Consider the following 20,139-nt stretch of genomic DNA (forward strand, 5'->3'; position numbering starts at 1 on the left):
TGCTTTACAAAGACAATGGATACTGAAAATCCAGAGACACATCGGGCCATTTTATCAGTAGAAAAACATATTAACTAACCTGCTAGCTACTGCTAATGTTAGCATTCAGCCACTTCCTAGTTTACATTTACATTTGAGAACCAAGGCATTTATTAATTCTACATATTAAGAGAGTCCCATTATACGAGAGATGACACATAGAGAGATTCCCTGACCACAGAGGACACCGAAATTCTTTTGAAGAAGATCAATAATGTATTTAGGCCTCTCTGAGTGATTTGTAGAAAGGCTTTTATCGTTCATTTCGTATATGATGTTTTTCTACTGGCTAGCAAGCATATGTCAGAGCTGCATGCAGTCATTGATGACCAGATTCATTAGAAAAAAATTACTACTTGTCTGTGATTCTTTAATGCAGCTTTTAAAATAACTAGCAAGTCAGCACTTCATCACAAATATGTGGCAGGAGGTCAAGTTGTATCTATTCCTCCACTGAGACACCACAACCGTCTGTTGTTGTAACCAATGTCTTAATAATGTAAAGATCCTTTTGATTAAGGTACCTTCATTAGCATATGTCTAACTATCCATGCCAAATGTCAGGGTTAGCAGGCAGCAGCAGCAGAATGCTCTAGATGCCACCACAGTTATGGTGGCCATAGTAAGATGGCTTCAGTCATCAGATTCATCTTCTCAACACGTTCTGGCAGGATACTGATATATTCCACGGCCCGTTGGTACGTCCTTCTTTATCTGTTGTTCAGATTCTAAATGGAAATGAGCATAAATGAATGTTTGAAGGGGTTTCAGTCTGGCCTGAGGGACTTTGAATCTCCTCCCTGAGAAGGTTTCTTTATGACTTCATCGTGACATTTTTATGTTTGAGCACATTACAGGACTGACTTATAGAAGCCTGGAAGATCATTAAATATGAATGTTGTAGTCATGGCTAATAATCATCATGAACTGAAATATTGTGGCCATTCTGTGTTATGTGGCAATAAAAAAAAAACTTGCCTCTTTCAGGAGCCAAACAAGAACATTTCTGAGGGAATCGGAGTAAAATTACTCAGACAAATGTGACGTTAAGGACCAGTTCCCTCTCTGGTTTATAATGCCAGCGGTGGCCGGTCCTGTCGGTCTCACAGTGGTCCTAATTGCCCTGCAGCACTGTGAGACAGCAGCAAATCTGAAGATGACAAATTAGCGCTCAGCTGGCGGGAGGGGGGGTGGGGGTGAAATGTTCCCCAGGACTCGCTGGGGAGTCGGGTTAAGGTCAGACCGTCCGCTGTGTGTGCTTCAGTGTGTAAAAACACTCAGACGCACAGCATATGTATAGTGTAATTATGTATGTGCAAACAAGTTCAAAGCAGGAACACATACGGTGCTTTGATGCTTATGCATTAACGAGGAAAAATACTCAAATATACAGTGTTGTTATGATGTTGGTCACAATAGAGAAAAACATAATTATCATATAATACAAACTAGTATTACTATTAATACATTTATCAGTGCAGCCATAAAGAAAGGGGGTTAAGGGAAGAAGTATGAGTATGTACAAGTTCTGGTATTTCTTTAAATGTCCCTATTGTATCATGTTTGTGCTGCAGATCATTTATATGTAAAGTTTGTAATTGCTGTTATTGCTATGTAAAGTGCCTGGCACTATTACTTAAAATATCATTGTAGAAATATAGATATTTTTGTAGAAGGGTTTATGCTATTTTTGTGACAAGAAACATAAACCTCCACCAGACTCCGTTGACAAAAACAGAAATTTGACCTCTCAGGACTCTGGAGTTGTTAGTCTACCCCTGCCTTGATCCGTTTGTTTGTTGTGTTCTTGTGTGATTTTGGTGTTTTAAATGGTGTTTTTTAGATCCAACACAATATTTGTGTAAGTTACAATTACACATGAAAAAGTTGAAGCCACTTTAGACCAGCAACTTCCACTGCTGGGCATATTTACAACAATCAATAAATTAATCTATTTTTTAAATGAACATAGTGCGCCAAATCATGACTAAGGTCTCTCAGGACACTAAACAAAAAAAGCAGGTCCAGACTTAAGTCTTTGTTGGGTTATTTAAAGAGACACAACTTGAATCCATCACAGGAGTAAATACTTGGCAAAGAGTGGCCACAACAACTAACTTTTAACAGGCAGAAACCTTGAGCATGACCAGCTGGGCCGAGAAAGGATAAAGGCATACAGTAGACAGAAGGAGGCTATATCTGTACAAAATGTCATGGAAGGTCATATTTGTTCTCCCGCATTCTCCAGAGAGGTAGATGATTTTCTCTTTAACCTATCAGAGTCTTTACCCTTTACATGCCCCATCCCCCTCTTATGTCCTCCTCTGTCCTCTACTCTCCATAGCCCCCCCCCTCTTTCTTTCCTTTCCCTTGTTTCTTATCCCCTCTCCGCCTCCCCTTCCTCTTCAACAGAGGCTAGCTCACACATTTCCACACCACACAAAGGTGGACAGTTGGAGGCAAAGTGCTCAAACCATTTTGAGGTTGTGCCTGCAGTCGCTCATTACTTCACTCAATCTTTCCACGGGGCAAATCTTTTTGCCACGGGGGTTTAAATGCACGAGAGTTACACATTTAGAGAGGCTGAGATTCAAAAACATGCCGCTGGCTTGATGCTTTAACTGATGCCAAAACAGTGAAAATACGAGCAGCTTGGAGCAGCTGACGAGAAGATTGGATTGATTTAGTTTGGCTGAGGATGGTTAAGGAATGAATTGCCTCTGTAGCAGATACATCAAACGTGATTACATTTGATTGAATACATCTGCAATCGTTAAAGAGAGGAGTTCATGATGTTCAGCAGCTCCAGGTAACTGTTGTGTTACATTTTCTGTCTAAAGAAGAGTATTGATACTTTGTCCAAGATGAGCTCTCCTCCATCACAGAAGAGGGAGTCTCCATCCCACGACCCGCCCACAACACAAAACAACACCCAACCCACATGAGCTTCCTCAATAACGAGGTACAGGACATGCAAAGCACAATCACAAACAACAACCCAAAACTGTCTCAGAGGTGGAGACAGGGACAGAATCCTTTTACAGAGAGAAACCTTTTGGATTCAGTCTTTGGGTACCCTGATTCCGAACGGTTTAAATGAGGAGATTTCATTCATCAGTTTTTTGTGAAGTGATCACAGTGGTTCTTAACTGACTTTAAGACTTGTGATTGAGCACGGCGTATTGAGTACTGCCTGTTTTGGATTGTTGTTTGTGACTGTGCTTTGCATGTCCTATGTACCTCATTATTGAGGAAGCTCATGTGGGTTGGGTGTTGGTTTGTGTTGTGGGTGGGTCGTGGGATGGAGACTCCCTCTACTGTGATGGAGGCTCCCTGTACTGTGATGGAGGCTCCCTCTACTGTGATGGAGACTCCCTCTACTGTGATGGAGGCTCCCTCTACTGTGATGGAGACTCCCTCTACTGTGATGGAGGAGAGCTCATCTTGGACAAAGTGTAAATTGATCTCACAAAATTGCCTGTTCACACGCTGAGGAAGAGCCGAGGCTCGAAAAGTTCATGTGGCAATTAAAATATAAAATTTGGAGTGCTGTCCTTATCGTTTTTCTTATTCAAATTTTTTGGGGATTCAGCGCCAAGTCGTTTTTGTTGAAAGTGAGTTGAGCATGTTTTTTGTCTATAAAAAAGAGTATTACCATGTTCACTTAAACATTTGGACTGCAGTTATAGCACATACTGTAGCTACTGTTTGTTTTGTCTGTACTTTTCTTTACTGTAGTGTCTATACACTACACGTTATAACTCTCTCAAAACATCAGTAACCTGGGCTGTGTAGTGAACCCTCTTGTGTCAATTTTAAAACTGCAGGGCCCTGCAGTAAAGTAAGTAATAACTCATTTGCAACAGCACTTCAGACTTGAAATGAATGCATACTGAGAAATACCTATACCTTTTACAAGTTTAGGTAATGCCTCTAAAATGACGAGAGAAATAATCACAGTCTGGTAAGGTTTTGAGGGCTGTGGCTCAGTTGGTACAGTCAGTTGTCTCTCAAACGTCAGGTTGGGGGTTCGATTCCCAGCTCCTGAAGCCACATGCCCGATGCGTCCTTGGGCAAGACAGCTTTGTCGGCGGCGTATGAATGTGATAGTTATTTCTGATGGTCACTTTACTTTGTGGGGCGGCAGTAGCTCAGTCTGTAGGGACTTGGGTTGGGAACCGGAGGGTTGCCGGCTCAAGTGCAGACCAAGTATGGGAGTTGGTGTGGTAGCTGGAGAGGTGCCAGATCACCTCCTGAGCACTGCCGAGGTGCCCTTGAGCAAGGCACCAAACCCCCTCCCCACCACTGCTCCGTCACCCTGACATCTCTCCATTAGTGCATGTCCATAGGATCCTGTTTGTGTGCATGTGTGTATATACTTCAGCCTATGTGTGTGTTGCATGACTACAGAGTGTAAAAACTGAAATTTCCCCTTGCAGGGATCAATAAAAGTAAATCTTAATCTTTACATAGCAGCCTCTGCCATTAATGTTTGAATGGGTGTGAATGGGTAGGTGGGAAATGAGGTTTTAAAGAAAAGCGCTATACAAGCTCAAGTCCATTTACCAAACACATTTGGCTCTGTAAAAGAGAAGGGTCGTGGTTTGGGTTCAGAGTGGGCAGAGCCAGTGTTCAGAAAAAGTAAAAAGGGAGAAAGTCTGAGCTGAAAAATGACATCGAGACCAAGGAGGGGAACATGAGACAGAGGAAGTCAGAGAGACAAAGTGTGGACCATTGACTCCCCCTCCAACGGGGCAGATGGATGGTGTTGCAGCTGGATAATTTGTTCGGGGTGGAGGGGTTTGAAAAATGGAGATCATTTAAATAAAATATGACCTCCATCGCCCAAATTACACCCTCATCCAAGTCACATGAAAAGTTTCCACTACCGATGAGATATTGGGGAAGAAGGGCAGTGTTGTGTTCCCATCACCACATCAGCATGTTCTGTTTAAGTGCCTTTGAGCGGCAAAAACTCTGATTCTTTTCCGGAGTCTGTGGCCACCTTATCAACCTGTCTGTGGTGTCCTGTTTTTGCAGCGTCCTCGCTTGTCGCCTGCCCGCGCCTGCACAGGAAATGAAACGGTGAGCTCGACCTGGCTGGACAGGACAGGTTCACGCTGATGTCTCAGAGATTATCTGAGTGTTATCTCTTATATGAGCTTCTTTATGAGAAAAGGGGAGAGGTTCACACATTTCATATCCAGACGCAGATAGCAGAGGCCGGATGTACATGTCGGGAACAAAATATTGGACGGCATCTTTCAGATGACGAGGCCTCAGATGGACTCTGTGATCAAATCTAATTACCTTTGAAAATTTTGAATATGGCGAACATATTCCCAACTCTCCTTATCCCTCTCTACTAGTGCTGGAGTATTTTCAAATGCACCATATCCCTATAATCAGTACAATCTAAGCTTAAAAGTTACGTGCCTATTAAGATCTGAAATGTGATTTTTGTAGACTCTGGGAGTTGCTGTTCTACCCCTCCATTGGTTGTCCATATTACCATTTGCGATGCTCTTAATTCAGATTCAACACTGTATTTGTGTAATGCATAATAACGTAAAAAAAAAACCTAACCAATCAAAGCAGAAGCAGATCAGCAACTCCAGTGTTCTGCAATGTAATATTACAGACTTTGTCGATGGATTTTGGAGAGAAAGGTGACAGCGCTTTCTGGTCAATACAAAGGCGTCTTACTTTAAAACAAAGGGTCTTTATTCATGAGGATTTCTTTCCTTAATATTCTCAGACATGCATCCTAAAACGATCTGAACCTGTCAGCAGCAAAAACAATATTAAGTTGACATCCTTTGATTGGACACAATCGCACAAATATCAGGCGCGACAAAAAGTTATACATCTTTTTTCCATTTTCAAGTCATTAAGACCCTGAAGTAAATGACTTGCTCACTATGATTGTTGTTGTGATCTTCACACCCTGGTTCTGTCTTCGACTGATTAATGTAACACAACATGGAAACTAATGAATCTGCTTCCTAATTAAACAACAAGTAAATACAATCTGTGGCCTTCAGCTGAAATCTATACCTCAGTCTGAACCAATGAAATGTTCAGGAGATGTTTAGCATCTAATCACATTAGTAAGGCATGTGTGTGCGTGTGTGTGTTTGTGCGTGTGTGTTTGTGTGTCTGTGTGTAGGGATGAAATAAAAGTTAAGTGCAGCTAAATTGGACAAAGTAGATGATGTTGTGTGCACAGAATCATGTGTTAAAACTTGGGTGGATTTGGTCACGATACAGTACTGACTTCATTTATTTCCTCTCACTTCTTAAAGCTTCACCATTTTCTGAACAAAATGCAAGACCATAATGGTTTCTTTCAATTTCTAAAGCCCAGAAACCTTTTTATTTTATGTTAAGGATTTATTTAAAAATCCTAAAAATGTAGAACAAAATATCTTCCTAAACCTGTCAGTGGAAATACAATTTACTACTTGTGCATGGTTTGTACAGGTTTGTTTTGAAGTACCAGAAACATGTAAAAGATAGTGGCAAAGTTTAAATATGCTGGAGTTAGCCTCCAATAAGTGGCAGAACCTAGTCTTAAAGAAATATAACATTTGATGACAGATAAGTTTAAAATTCACCAAATTAGTAGAATGAAGTTTCTTATTAAATTACTTGTGAATAAAACAGTCTCATGAAGATATAAATGGAATAGCTGGCATATAGCTTTAGCTTTATTTATCTTAATCTGTAATGGAAAATTAAGTTTGCCTGGTTGTCCTGAGGTTGTGGATGTTTGAATTCCCATTTCTTTCCGAGCCGTTTACCTCTGTCCTTTGCAGGGAAGCTGTATAGTTGACGTTGTGGCTGGATCATTTTCTCATCTGCTGTTTTCAAAAGCAAAGCAGCAACATGGAATTTCAAAATGTACTATTTGAAATGAAATATTTTGTTCGAGGAAGTTCCTTTTCCTATTATAATATTTATTTAACCAGGAATATTCCCATTGAGATACAGATTCTCGTTGACAATAGATTCCGGGAAGAACTCACCAAAAGGAAAGCTAAGAGGCGATAAAAGCGAAAATTACATCAAACAATGAGAGTAGACCCGTAAAGAAGGGGAGTTACAAAAAATGAATACAGCTAATGTGTGTGTTCAATCAATTTTGGCCACTCGAGTCATTTGTATGCATGAGACACACTGCAGGGCTGTTGTGAAATTGATGTCCTGACACGCCCACCTAAACACAACGCTCCCATTAGGTGGACAAGACATCATCTCAAAATGGTATCTTTCCCCTCGGGACTAAAACAACAACTGAAACCTCATCCGTGTGTCTGTGTGAGTGTGTGTTTTCATGTTTGTGTGTGTGTGTGTGTGTGTGTGTGTGTGTGTGTGTGTGTGTGTATATATATTCATGGACGGCCAGCTGTGTCCCAATGAAATAAATGCCACTCTGTTCCAGGAGAAAAGGTCACAGCATTATAGACAAGCACTTCAATCTGGGAAAGGACGGACAGTGGAGGGAATGAAAGAAGCGATGGAGGGAAAGAGAGAAGTAAACGATTTAGAGGATGCTCGACTGCAAAAAAAAAAGGAGACTATGAGATGGAGGGATGGAAGAATAGATGGTCTGAGTTAAGAGAATAAAAACGCTAACTACCCCAATCCGCAGTGGGTCCAGTAGGAGCGACAAAAGGATGGATGGAAGGAATAGAAAAAGGTGGAGGAGAGAGCATGAATGAGTGAATAGAAAAAAAAGAGGGATCAGCCGATGGACGGTATGGAAATTGCCCCAACACAGAAAACTAAGAGACATGTAAAACATGGATGGATAGATGGAATAGGACAGATGGAGCGAGAGAGCAAAATAGTCTTGAGACCGAACATTGTTAAGATATTGTGTCTTTTCATTTGTGCAAATGTATGGCCTGATTGCTGTTTTGTTGCCGTAAACCACCCTGAGGAGCTCCGGCCATTTCGTTCCTTAAAGCCTTGGGTCAGGATTAAATTTGATTATTCTTGAATGTAATTTATTGGAAAAGTTCTCCTTTCTGTCTCTGACTGTTCCAATTGTGTGCGCAAGTAGATAAAAAATAAATGCCCTTTGGGGAAAGTGATACAGCTTATCCAATTTGTTGGATTAGCCTGGCAAGCTAGCAGTCAATATTGTATAATCTAAAACAAAAGTAAGTGTCCAAGTTCAGGTTTGAGAATTACAGTTACAATTATTCCTTCTGTTGGCGTTTGTATTTCAGCTTTAGGTGATAGCAGTGCTCCTATTAATTATGCTTTTGTAGGCTAATATGGGAAAAGGAATATGTAAAGAAGAATACTAAAAATCAGGACTTTTCTGATTCAGTAACCTCAAGTGAGTTGAAAAACAGAAAATATTATTAAAGGTCACATATTATCCTCCTTTTCAAACAGTTTCAATAAGTCTCAGAGCTCCCAAAAATATGTCTGTGAAGTTTCTTAGTATAACCCACTCCCACCCTGTATTTGATCATGCCTATAAACCCCTCTATTTCAGCCCTGCTCAGAACAGGCTGTTTCTGTGTCTGTAGCTTTAAATAAAAATTAGCTGTGTTAGACCACGCCTCTGGAAGGGGATGTGGCTCGGGCTTTCTTGCACCATACCCTTTTGTTTACTGTGAGAAGCCAAACTTAGAGGGCAGAACAAACACCTAGCTCTGGGAGTTTCACCCAGGGAGGGAGGGAGTACTTCCATAATCTCATAATTTTGGGGTTTGTAGACAGGCTAGGGGCACATACAGTACTGGTGTTCCAAAAACATGGTAAAGTGTATTTAACTCGCCGAAGTTGCCGACAAAAATAGGGGAACTTTTTCCACAAAAAATAGTTTATTTATTTAGGCCTTCAGGTGTGTTTATCTACAAGATTTCACATCTTTGGCCCCCTAAATCAATGTTTCCCCCACTGCAAAATATGTCCCCACCTGAGAGAGGAACTGTGTGTTTGAAGAACAGCCCATTGACTACATTATTTCTGCATCGTGATTGTCAGTGATAACAGTTTTTGAAGCCCTGGCCGTCCTGCTTGTGTATGCCAATCCACCTGAGAATTTGAGCATGTACAGTATATTACATTAGCAGTAGAGCATGCCATTTTCTTCCCATGTGCAGTTGGTTGAATACATATCTTCTGTGTGTGAAATGTTACTCTTGGGAATCGTCACATGGGTAATTTCCAGAGGGGGGGATGTTGGTCTTTTACCTGCTTGCTGTGTACAGGTGAGGGGGGTCTCTTGTTAACCACATGAGGATGCTTATAAAAAAAATAATTACCCGTTCTTCTCTGATGTCATTTTCAACGGCCATGTAAACCGGTGAAAGCTGAAAAGCAAAATCAAGTTTGTGTTCTGTGTCTTTTGGGTTACTAGAAGCATGAAACCAACTTATAACTTCAACCCTATATCCTCTTGGCCTAAATTGATTCTTAAGCGCTTTAGTTTAGTTCTTTATAAATCCTCGTAGGCCCTGCAAATCAGACTAACTTGGTTGAACTGGGACACAGAAAGGCTTTTTTTCTTCTGTAAAAAAATAGACAACATTGCATTGGTTGCAAAAAGAGGTCTGTGAGAAAATTACAAAACTTTGACTTGTTTTATTACCGTAGAAAACATGACACTGAATAAGTCTATGGACTCAATCATGTGGAGTAAAATTAGCAAAACAAAAGGTATGCACCAGAGTGTGGCTACCTGTGATCGACAATTGTCCAAATATGGTCAAAAATGTTTCCACTTAGGTCAAACAAACAATCTATGTTGAACAATAAACTGGTAAATTACCCAGTTTACTTTGTCCTAAACTCCTTTACATTTTCAGGTCTTAAGACATTTGTATCAGAATATGTTATTCTATGTCTATGTTATTCTATTTTCCAGCCATTTTTTCAGAGCTAAGTGGGAATCTGGATTTATCAAAGACAGAGCTGAATTCCTGAAATGTAAAGCTTCTGTAAGAAGTGTTTAGCTTGTAATGCAGAAGTCCGAACTGATACTGAACAGATGCCTCTTTATGACATAAAAAACCCAACACCATTAACAAGTAGACTAGAGTATTTCTGTGTTATAATTATATGCCTGAGAAGATCAACAACTTGCTGCAGAAACATCCGACTTCATATTTTCCATGCAAAAGGATTCATTGTGAGTTGAATGTTTAAGATTTTTTTTCCAGAAAACATGACTTCAATATGTACAGGAAAAGATCAGCAATGAGATAACTCTTCCTACTTTGTCCACAGGGGGCGCCAAGATCCACACAACCTAAAAGTTCCTCACTGGCACTAAGAAGCATGTAGCTCCATAGTAGAGGTTTTGGTAATAAAACACTTCAAACTTGCGAAAACATGACGCCTTAATTCAAGTACAAAATATGAGATTTTAAAGTGGACCTGAGGAAAGACAGAAACAGCCCCTGGAAATCATAAAACCCAACCATCAATTTGGTCAATATCAAGGGAGTGTGCAGCAACACCCAGACCAAATTAGTCTGAATTTAATTTGGCCCTGGTCTGACTCCAGTCTGGGTTTTTGGACATTAGAGTATAGCACAGTTTCAGAAGCAATCCATCAAGCAACACAATTATAAGGCTCTGTTGGAGGAAAGGATGAAGAAATGAGGTAAAAGGAGAGGGACATTTAAGAGAAAGATTTCGGTGTGTAAAGAGAGCAGGGGAATAAAACGTGGACGAATTGATAGATTAAAAACTGAGAGGGATAAATGAGAAAGAGGGGATGTGAGGCAGACGAGGGAGGAGAAGTGAAAGACTGTTGGGAGGATGGAGGGAGAGAGAGAGAGAGAAAAACAAAGAGAGGGATAGCAGGCTGAGCAATAAAGGAATAAATCTCATTTCATTCTGGCTGCTGGTCTACGAGCTGATGAAACTAGATGAGAGAGTTGATTTAAAGGGACATTGACCTTTGGCCCCCGGGGGCCTCTCGCTTACAAGAACATTCACTCAGACACTTTTATGTGGCTCTTACAGATTGGGTAAGCCTCAGCCAATGTGCACGTCACTGAAAACCAGGGCATGGCAATGAAAATGTATCACATTATCATCATTATTATTCTTGAACCATAAATACTTTACTATATATTCCAACATATTGAATACTGTGATTGTTCTCTATTTTATGCATATAAGTGATATCTTTTTTTTTTTTTTTTTTTTTAAATAAGTACAGTGATTTTTGACAATTATTGTAACGTATTTTATAGTTAAGCTGCACAACCAATTATTAGGCCTGGTCGAATTGTATCCCTATGACACGTCATTAGTCCTGCAGTGTACACTAAAGCACCACAGCCAATCACAGCAATGCCATCAGGCACACAAAGTCCCTCTGGCCCAGAAAAAAAAACATTTACAAAAAATCTTTCATTCCCTCTGCAATAACTACCCTGAACAAAATCAAATAGAGGCCCTTTATAGCAGCGTTTTTTTTTTGCAATCCTCTTTTAATGTCTGTACTTTGTGTTGTGTTTTTTAAACATGTTTTTAATGTAAGTTGTTTTATGGTTTGAGCCTTGTCAAAGGAGAATTTATGTCACTGTTGGGACAGACAATAAAGTTTATCTATCTATTAACTATCTATCACTATCAGCTGCTACCATTTGGTCGGATGTTTTCAGGCATGTTTGAAATGTTGGTACGACTGCACACTCTTGCACAGTGAGAGCAGAGCCCCGACTCCAGGGCTTCATTTGGATTAATCTGTCCTGCTTTACTATGCTTTGGGTCTCGAGCCTTTAGCCGTGCTGCTCCCCGTCTCTGGAACTCTCTCCCACAAACCATCTGTGAAATCAACTCTCTCCCCACCTTCAAATCACAGCTCAAAACACACCTTTTTAGATTAGCTTAGTCTGTCTGACCACGCCCTTCTCACTATTGATGTTTTTCTGTTTTTCATGTAGTTGATTGTGTCCTTGTTTTTACTCACTGTTTTTACTACTTTGTCTGTAATGTGACCTAGAGTGACGTGAAAGGCGCCCATAAATAAAATGCATTATTATTTGCTTGCACAGTATGTTGTGTTTTATGTATTTTCTTTAAATCAATGTGTCAGGCCATGCTGCATTGGGATTTGAAATAATGCTGATTGAGCCATTTGTTCCATTTGTAAGTGCAGTTAAAAAAGCCCATCAAGGCCAAAGACATCAGAAGATGAGCTGCATAATTCCTGAATATAGACTTCGTAAGTTCTTCCTTTGTGCTAACTTCCCATCAAATGTCATAAACGGTAAATTTGTATTGCTACTGATCTCCCTGGGTCAGCACTCACTCACTCAACACGTCACTCAGAGGAAAACAAAAAAAAGTTCAAATGTAATTTGCTCGCCTAAGTTTCCACTGAAAACTTTCAATACTAGGAGCGAGAGAACACAGGCCAACCAATATTCAAACAACAGAAAACTAAATGTTGTGCACATGATGGGAATTTAGGGAATTGTCAGAGCACACATGTGAGGAGTACTTACCACCTAAAGCTTGTTTCATCACAAAATCCATGATTCCTGGTTGGTGTAGTTGTTCTTCTCAAAACCAAAGAGAACTGAGCATGTAGCCACCAAGCCTGGGATCTCTGGGTGTCTCAGTGTCCTCTTCCTCTGTCGTTACGCTGAACGTCTTCACCGACTCTCCTCTGGACCTGAGAGAGAGGACATTAAAAACATTAGTTTGAAACACATATTCAGAAAAACTAATAATCAAGAAAACGCTGATTGCACAATTTCATCACCAATACGTCAATATAGACACTACGATCAACAATAGGGTATCCAACAATTTAAGTATCGGACCGAGCGAGGGAGCAGACAACAGGGATGTTAAAACAACAGATTATGAGATCATCTCAACACCCTCCAGCCCTGTGACAGGAATCCCATTCTGGGAAACGGTAAATCAATACTGAGGCCATTTACCCAAAGTCACTTATCTGTCTGTAACTCAATACCAAAGCATCAGTCACATCTTTCATCACTGGCCGGTCGTAAACATTTCATGGAAAATGAAACCATGTTTTTCCGATAAATCCATCAAACTCAAACATGGCACACACCCAACATTTATTCAGGTTGAAAAAATATATATATTAAAGTACATGAAAACACACTTGCACCACACGCATTTGACCTTCAATATCTCGTGAAAAATGTCAAAGCTATGACATTATACTGTCTCAGTTATAAAAGCCACTTCCTTTATTTCCACTACAGTTGACCATCTCTGTGAACCTTATTTAATTGCACTGCTGGACTCATCATAAAACCTTGAATATAAAATGCCTTTACAGTGCAGAGTGATATCTAAAGTGTGTTTCTGAGGGGGTTAGGGAATTATGTTTTTATTTGGATATCTGTTTATAGAGACACATAAATGGACTTAGTGCTTTTCTAGTCTTCTGACTACTCAAAGCAATTTTACACCGCAGGTCACAACTACCCATTCACACTCTGATGGCAGAGGCTGCAATGTAAAGTGGCCTTCAGAAGTGTATTGCCTAAGGACACATTGGTCATGTGGCTGCAGGAGCTGGGGATCAAATCCCCAACCATTCAGTTGAGAGATGACCCAATCTACCAACTGTGCCACAGACGCCCCTAATGATCGTTAGAATATTGCCAACGGGAGTCGTTATGTTAAAGGAGGGATAAAGGCTCCACCTGATTTTTGCTGTCTGCATTTAAAAAAGTTTGCTGATGCATAATTGGTCAATGCAGCTTGGACTACAAATGTACTAAAAATGCAAATAAGAACACTTCCCATGTTGAAAATCCAGACCCCGTCTACAGATTCTACACAATTATGCAGAATCTGTAAAAAGAGATTATTGGTCTTATGAATAGTAAATTGATCAAATCCAGTTCCTGTTCTCACTCTCGTGTAGAAATCTCCCTGTTTTTGGATAGTGCTCCCCCTGCAGGCCTGGGGAAATGTCATTATGATGACTCAATATGCAGCTTTCCTTTTGTTGTAGTTGTTTTACTGGGTTTGTGTTTTTCTGACATTGCATCCTTTTGGAGTTATTGCATGTTTGCTGTTGTTTTGGCCTTCTGCTGATGTTGGCTGATAACCACCATTTCACGTACTATTTAGAGAGGTGAGAGAAGCTGCCTACTTCTCTCACCTCTGGTTGAACCTTGTTGCTCATTGCCTTATGTTGAAATGATGCCCTGTTGTCTCTGCATTGTGTCCCTGTTTTCTCTCACTGTTGCTCCTTTCTCTCTATCTGATAAAGTGCTTGTTTGCATCCATGCCAACCAAGATGAAATCCTCCACAATTATTGAACCTGCTGAACCAGAACAGCATTTCCATTTCGACGCTGATTCCCCCTGCTCCCCTCGCTGAGCGCCTGGTGTCATTTCAATTTGCCAATACTTGCCAGAGCTGAATAGGGTCAGAATGAGATGAGATGAGATGAGATGAGATGGGACTGGATGAAAGATTGAGCCGCCAGGTTTATTCTGGGAGGGGACAGGGTGGGGACAAGCTGTGTAGGAAGACAAATCATTCATAGCTGCGAGGGTTTCAGGGTGTGCACGGCCTCATTTTCATACACAACAACACACGATTTCGTTAACAAAAACCCAAATGTCAGCAGGAACACACAAACGCTGCACACTTAACCTTGCATGAGGAGGAGCTGTGTTTGTGTGCATGAATGTGTGTTTGTGTGCATGAATATAAAAGAACAGCTGATTATTTAAATGCATTTGTTAGTGAGAGTACACAAGAGTGTCCTTGATGCGAGCGTATTGAAAGGAGGAACATTTTGTACACTTTTAAGTGATTTAATCATTACTAAGTGACTGTGCTTTTTACACTTATTCAGGACTTTTGAAGAGCCTTGGTTTGAAGTGTGTGTTTGTGTGTGTGAATCTGTACTTCAGGACCATCCCTGTAGGCAGTCAGTTTCTAATATTTACGTAGAAAAAACATTTATAGTTGGGTTGCCTAATATGGAGGAACATTGAACAGTTAAAGCACCATAAAAAATAATGTTAAGACGAACAGCACATTAATGACACACCTTATTATTAATTGTGTAATTATTGATTCTGATTGGCCAATCATGCATAGCAACAGTCCGCTATTCCTCGATAGCAGACATTTGTTAAAAAGAACAGGCCGTTGCTATGAGGAGTCGACTGTTGCTAGGGATGCTGGTCTAATCGCACAGAGTCTGGCTTTAACTAACATTAATCGTATCAATCCACCCAAAGATGTCCGGTTCATTTACAGTTGTGCTGTAGGAGGGGGGGATAGGGAGGGAACAAAAACAGCAAAGAAAAACTGTAAGCTGTGACAGAGAAATCTCCAAAACTGAAGACTGCAAATTAAGTAAACGCCTGACAGAACACTGTATGGGACCTGAAACGCCTCTGCATTTTCCTATTAAGCTATTTTATAATAAGACATTTGAAAGATGGAGAAAGGTTAGAGCTGGCTAAACACTGAAGCTTCCATGTCTGCGACATGGCAACCTGCATGCACATTGACTCTATGTAGGAGGGGGCGGGGGAAACAGCTCTTTCCAATGTTTTGAATTTGGACTGCAGTTCCCATTTTTAGTGCTAGGTGTCAGAGTTACCTATTGCTCATTTCAAGATGGTAAAATAAAATGTCAACAGAGACAGCGACAAGGCAGAAAAAAATATTAAATGTAGCATCTGAAAGATTATTTCTTAAGAGGACAGGATAAAACAATTTTTGTATCAATGCATTCATTTCCAAATAATACATATTGAGTCCATTTAATGTTTTTTGATAAGTTAGTAGAAGTTTTATACGTGTTTAGTTAGTGGGTTGTTTTGTGGAAAGAAATCCCCATTTTTTTTATTTTTTTTATTATTGGTTAAATGTCTTCTTTAGACTCTAAAGATGATTTCATTTTAAAGTAAGGTAGCATTTGTCACCCTGTGTCCCCTCCATAAACATCATGATATGTAACAGATCCATAAACTCGTTTACCATTGGATCTTTCCGGATACTGTGGCAGTGCTTACTATTGAATTTAGAGACGTGATTTGATTTGATGTTTTTTATGTTTCTGCATTCGTCGTTATCGGTCATTATTTTGATTTGGTTCAGTCTTAAATCAAAACATCACAGTACAGAAGAGGAAAACAGGCCGTATGGGTTATATACAGTACATGTGTGTGTATTTGTGTGTGTGCGTGCGTATGTGTGTGCGTGCGTGTGTGTGTGCGTGTGTGTGTGTGACTATGTGTGTGTATGGCCTCTGGTGTTTTCGGTCTGGCAGAAGAACATTTCTGTTATCATTACAGAAACACACTCAAGGACACTCTAATGGAATAAAAGAGGGATGAAGCCGTCAGACAAGGACATCTGGAAGAAAAGGACACACACACACACACACACACACACACACACACACACACACACACACACACACACACACACACACAGAATACACTGTTATTGTATTAAGGGTATTCTAACCTTGACATTGAAGTCATGAACCTTGAAGATATTCAATTATCTGTAAGGGCAGAGATGAAACCGTTCTGTTGTTTTTAATATTATTTTCTTTCTTCTGAAACAAAATAAGTGGTTTTTTTTCATTTTATTGTTCTAGTTGTGCGTTTGAAATGAAAGATATAATATCAGTAAACCCTGCACATATGACTTTGTATCAGTGAATTCTCTTTCTCACTACTTTCCTGTATTTGTCCGTCTCTCTCAGTATTATTTCTGCTCTCCATCACTGATGATCTCTTCCTGTTGTTAATCTCTTGTATGAGCTACACTGTCATATTTGTTGTTGCTGTATATGTCTAGAAACCATGGTTATAATAGTCGTGACATTTTCACTATTTTCACTATTTTGTTTTCAATTTCATTTTAGTTTGAATTATTTTTTTTGATTGTGTTTCAGTTTAGCTCAGATTTCATTCATTTTAGTGTTTTTGTAACAGGCCTGATGATAACTTCAAGACCCAACAGGGCCAGACAAAGTAAGCATCATATCACTTCGTGGTTTGCGCACACAAACTTCATGATGCCACCTGATGCATGAACAGAAATCTCTGTGCCAGAGATAAACCATGAAGCATGAAGATGCACAATGAAAACTAACCGCATTTCTGCAATAACTTTATTTCATTTTAGTAAGTTTTGTAAACACAAAATGAAGTTACAGTTAGCGTTTTATTTGTAAAGCCTTGTTTTTATTTCAGTTAACATGAATGTTTTTAACCTTTTAGTTTGAGTTATTTCCTTAGTTTTCATTTACGATAAAAACCTTGTGACACACATACAAACATATATGTTGATGCACAAACACACAGAAACACGCTCCTGCTATGTAGTTATGTATTCTCACAACAGCCCTGATACTGAATACGATTTTCTGTAGTGTCATTTCATTGAGAGACACCAGGGGTAGTTCTGCAATTTTAACCTTTTTTTTCAAAGAACTTGTTTCAAAGTGGGTCATATTTAATTTGGTGCAACACAAACAAGTCCTGTTTCTCCGCTCTTTCTCGCTCTCTCTATTGTCCTTCTAAGGAGCGCATCCTCCCCAACACAACAGAGCCACGCTGACACAGTTGTACAAAACAACCCTTCATATGAGGTACAACAGAGAAGAACAATCCATCACTTTGTTATCGTGTGTAAAGGACGAGCTTCACTCCACCTGCCTCCTTTTTACATCGACATCAGGCACCCGAGGCCCGAACGCCGCCTCGTTATGTAAGAACTTATCAGTGGGCGTTTGGCATTCGTTGGACTGAAAAGCTCCAGCAGACTGAACTTCTCCTTTCTGGTGATGGTGCATGGGCTTTAAAACCTTACATAACCCTCCTTTTCTTTCATACAGGGCCAGATACACCATACAATCACTGAAGACAGAACCCCAAGGCTATCCACCACCTCCCCCCCGCTTTGCTCATCTCCCATCCCCCAGCACCCAACCATTCTTCTTCCATCCCACAACACCCTTTCTTCCTCGTCTTCTCCTTCTTTTTTTTAAATTTCATAATCCAGGCGCTGGCAGTGGTGCGTGACTTGGGATAATGTTATCAGGGCCGGGCAGGATGGCATGCTGATCCTATCCAGTTAATTGGAAGTTGTTTCCGTGTTCTTTACGGCCAGAGACGAGAATGTGAGCGGCTCGGGTCTGTCAACGGAACATGTTTGTGACAGGAGGAGGAAATGTGTGAAAAGCTTTGAATGTGGGAGAATTTGGTTAAAAAAATGACAGGTCCATTACAGGAGGTACAACCAGTGTGTGGAGACACATTCTGCTTCGTGGTGCCTTTTTTTAATGAAACACATGTTGCAAAAAAAGATCATTACTCCAGTTTTTGCTGATATTCATTTTTTTCTTTGAACCATTTGTGAAAGCCGTTTTAAAATGTTTCTAAAATAAATAATATCTGAAACCTTTGAAAGCTTAACGTCAAGAAATGGTCTTTTGCATCCTCGCATTGTACGTTGGTCGATGAAGTTAACACCTGATGTGACATACAAGTACAAATATAGTGAAACATTTTTCACAATTCCTTGAACATAATCTAAAATAAAACAAATCAGGGGTGCATGTACTGTGTAGCCTAGTGGTTGGTGTTCGCGGGGGGGCCTCGAGTTTGGCTCTGGCCTGTGGCTCCTTCCCTGTAAATCGTTCCCCACTCTCTCTCTCTCTCTCTCTCTCTCTCTCTCTCTCTCTCTCTCTCCTCAGTTACTGACTCTATCCACTGTACTGTCTCTGGACAGTGTCTCTGAAAGACATTCAATTTTGTGCAGATTCAGGATTATGATGCATTTGAATATACCTCAAATAAATGACATCGGTCTGTGAATAGCAAAGGATTCAAACACCTTTGCCCTCTGAGACACGCAAATGTTAGAAACATAAAAATGTAGAGGTTGATTGAATTATGCAGTGATGCCCAATGACCCCCATCACATCTAACCTAGGATCATAGGTTACGTTCTCCTCGCCCTTTTAACCAGGTTCAAGGATACATGTTATTAAAAAACAAGTTTCACACACACACACACACACACACACACTCGCGCACACACACACACACACACACACACACACACACACACACACATTGCTCCCAGCTAGCCTGTCAGCCTGTGTTTGAAGAGCCGAGCTTTGGGATACTCGACTGGACTTGAATGGGAAAATCAATAGAGCGAGCTGGATGAGCAGGCTCAGATGAATCCCTGACAGGAGATGTTTCACACCAGGTTAGCAGGTCTTTCAGTCCTCACCTCCGAGTTTTAAACGTGATACTAGTAAAAATCAAACAATATGGATCCCTCTTTTGATACTACAAAACAAAAATAGAAGTCCTATTCCCCCGATATTCAGTCATTTCTTGTTTTTAGTTACATATATTGCAGGTAAACTCCTGTAGGCCTACTGTCTTTGTTGCCAACATATTTGTTCGATTTTTGGGTGGTTTCACATTAGGAACCTGGGCCTGGTTCTGAGTACACTTGACCCCAATGTCAGGTTCATTTGATCAGTGTAAACACGAATGTATCGTATTCGGGCAACAGGCCTGAGTCCACCTGAAGAGGTGATCTTGGGCACAATTCATGGTTACTCGAGTACGGTCCACAGGAGATGTGAAAGCATCTGTGCTCCAACAAGGAAGTGGACCACAATATGACTTCATTCTAAACGGCTCCTGTTGCTTCAAAAAAAAAAAAAAACGTTGTTTCCGCGCAGCACAGGCCCGTTTCATCCTCTGAGCTCCACGGTAGATGTGGAAGTAGGAAGAGGGTCGTTGTTGGCGCCTCAGAAAAATCAAAAAACATCCACAGTTAGCAGGACGGACTCAGCCCACGAGTGGTTACCATGGTTGCTTTGTCTTCTTTTCTGCTTCTTGGTGGATTTGCAAACCAACTATGTGAACACTGCCACCTACTGGATCGGACTGTGTACATATATGTAAGTGTACTCAAGCACAGAATGATGTTACTAATATGAACGCATGACCAGCATTTGGAGAGGGGAGGAGGGCGCAATCGTGCCTAATGTGAGAACGCCCTTAGACTGTTCTCTTTCTCAGCTTTTGGTTAAATGTATGAGTGGAGATCTGTAG

At 40.4% G+C, this 20,139-nt stretch overlaps 1 protein-coding gene across 1 annotated transcript in view; it reads right to left on the minus strand.

Annotated features, from left to right (window-relative positions):
- Window positions 1-20,139, minus strand: part of LOC132982228 (complexin-2) — a 45,382-nt gene that overhangs the window by 4,417 nt on the left and 20,826 nt on the right. Inside the window, exon 2 of the mRNA XM_061048591.1 lies at window positions 12,528-12,697. Within this exon, the coding sequence (XP_060904574.1) occupies window positions 12,528-12,558 (31 nt within the window). The 5' untranslated portion in view covers window positions 12,559-12,697. The remainder of the gene's footprint in view (window positions 1-12,527; window positions 12,698-20,139) is intronic.

This window comes from Labrus mixtus, chromosome 10, assembly GCF_963584025.1.
Source record: "Labrus mixtus chromosome 10, fLabMix1.1, whole genome shotgun sequence".
NCBI lineage: Eukaryota > Metazoa > Chordata > Actinopteri > Labriformes > Labridae > Labrus > Labrus mixtus.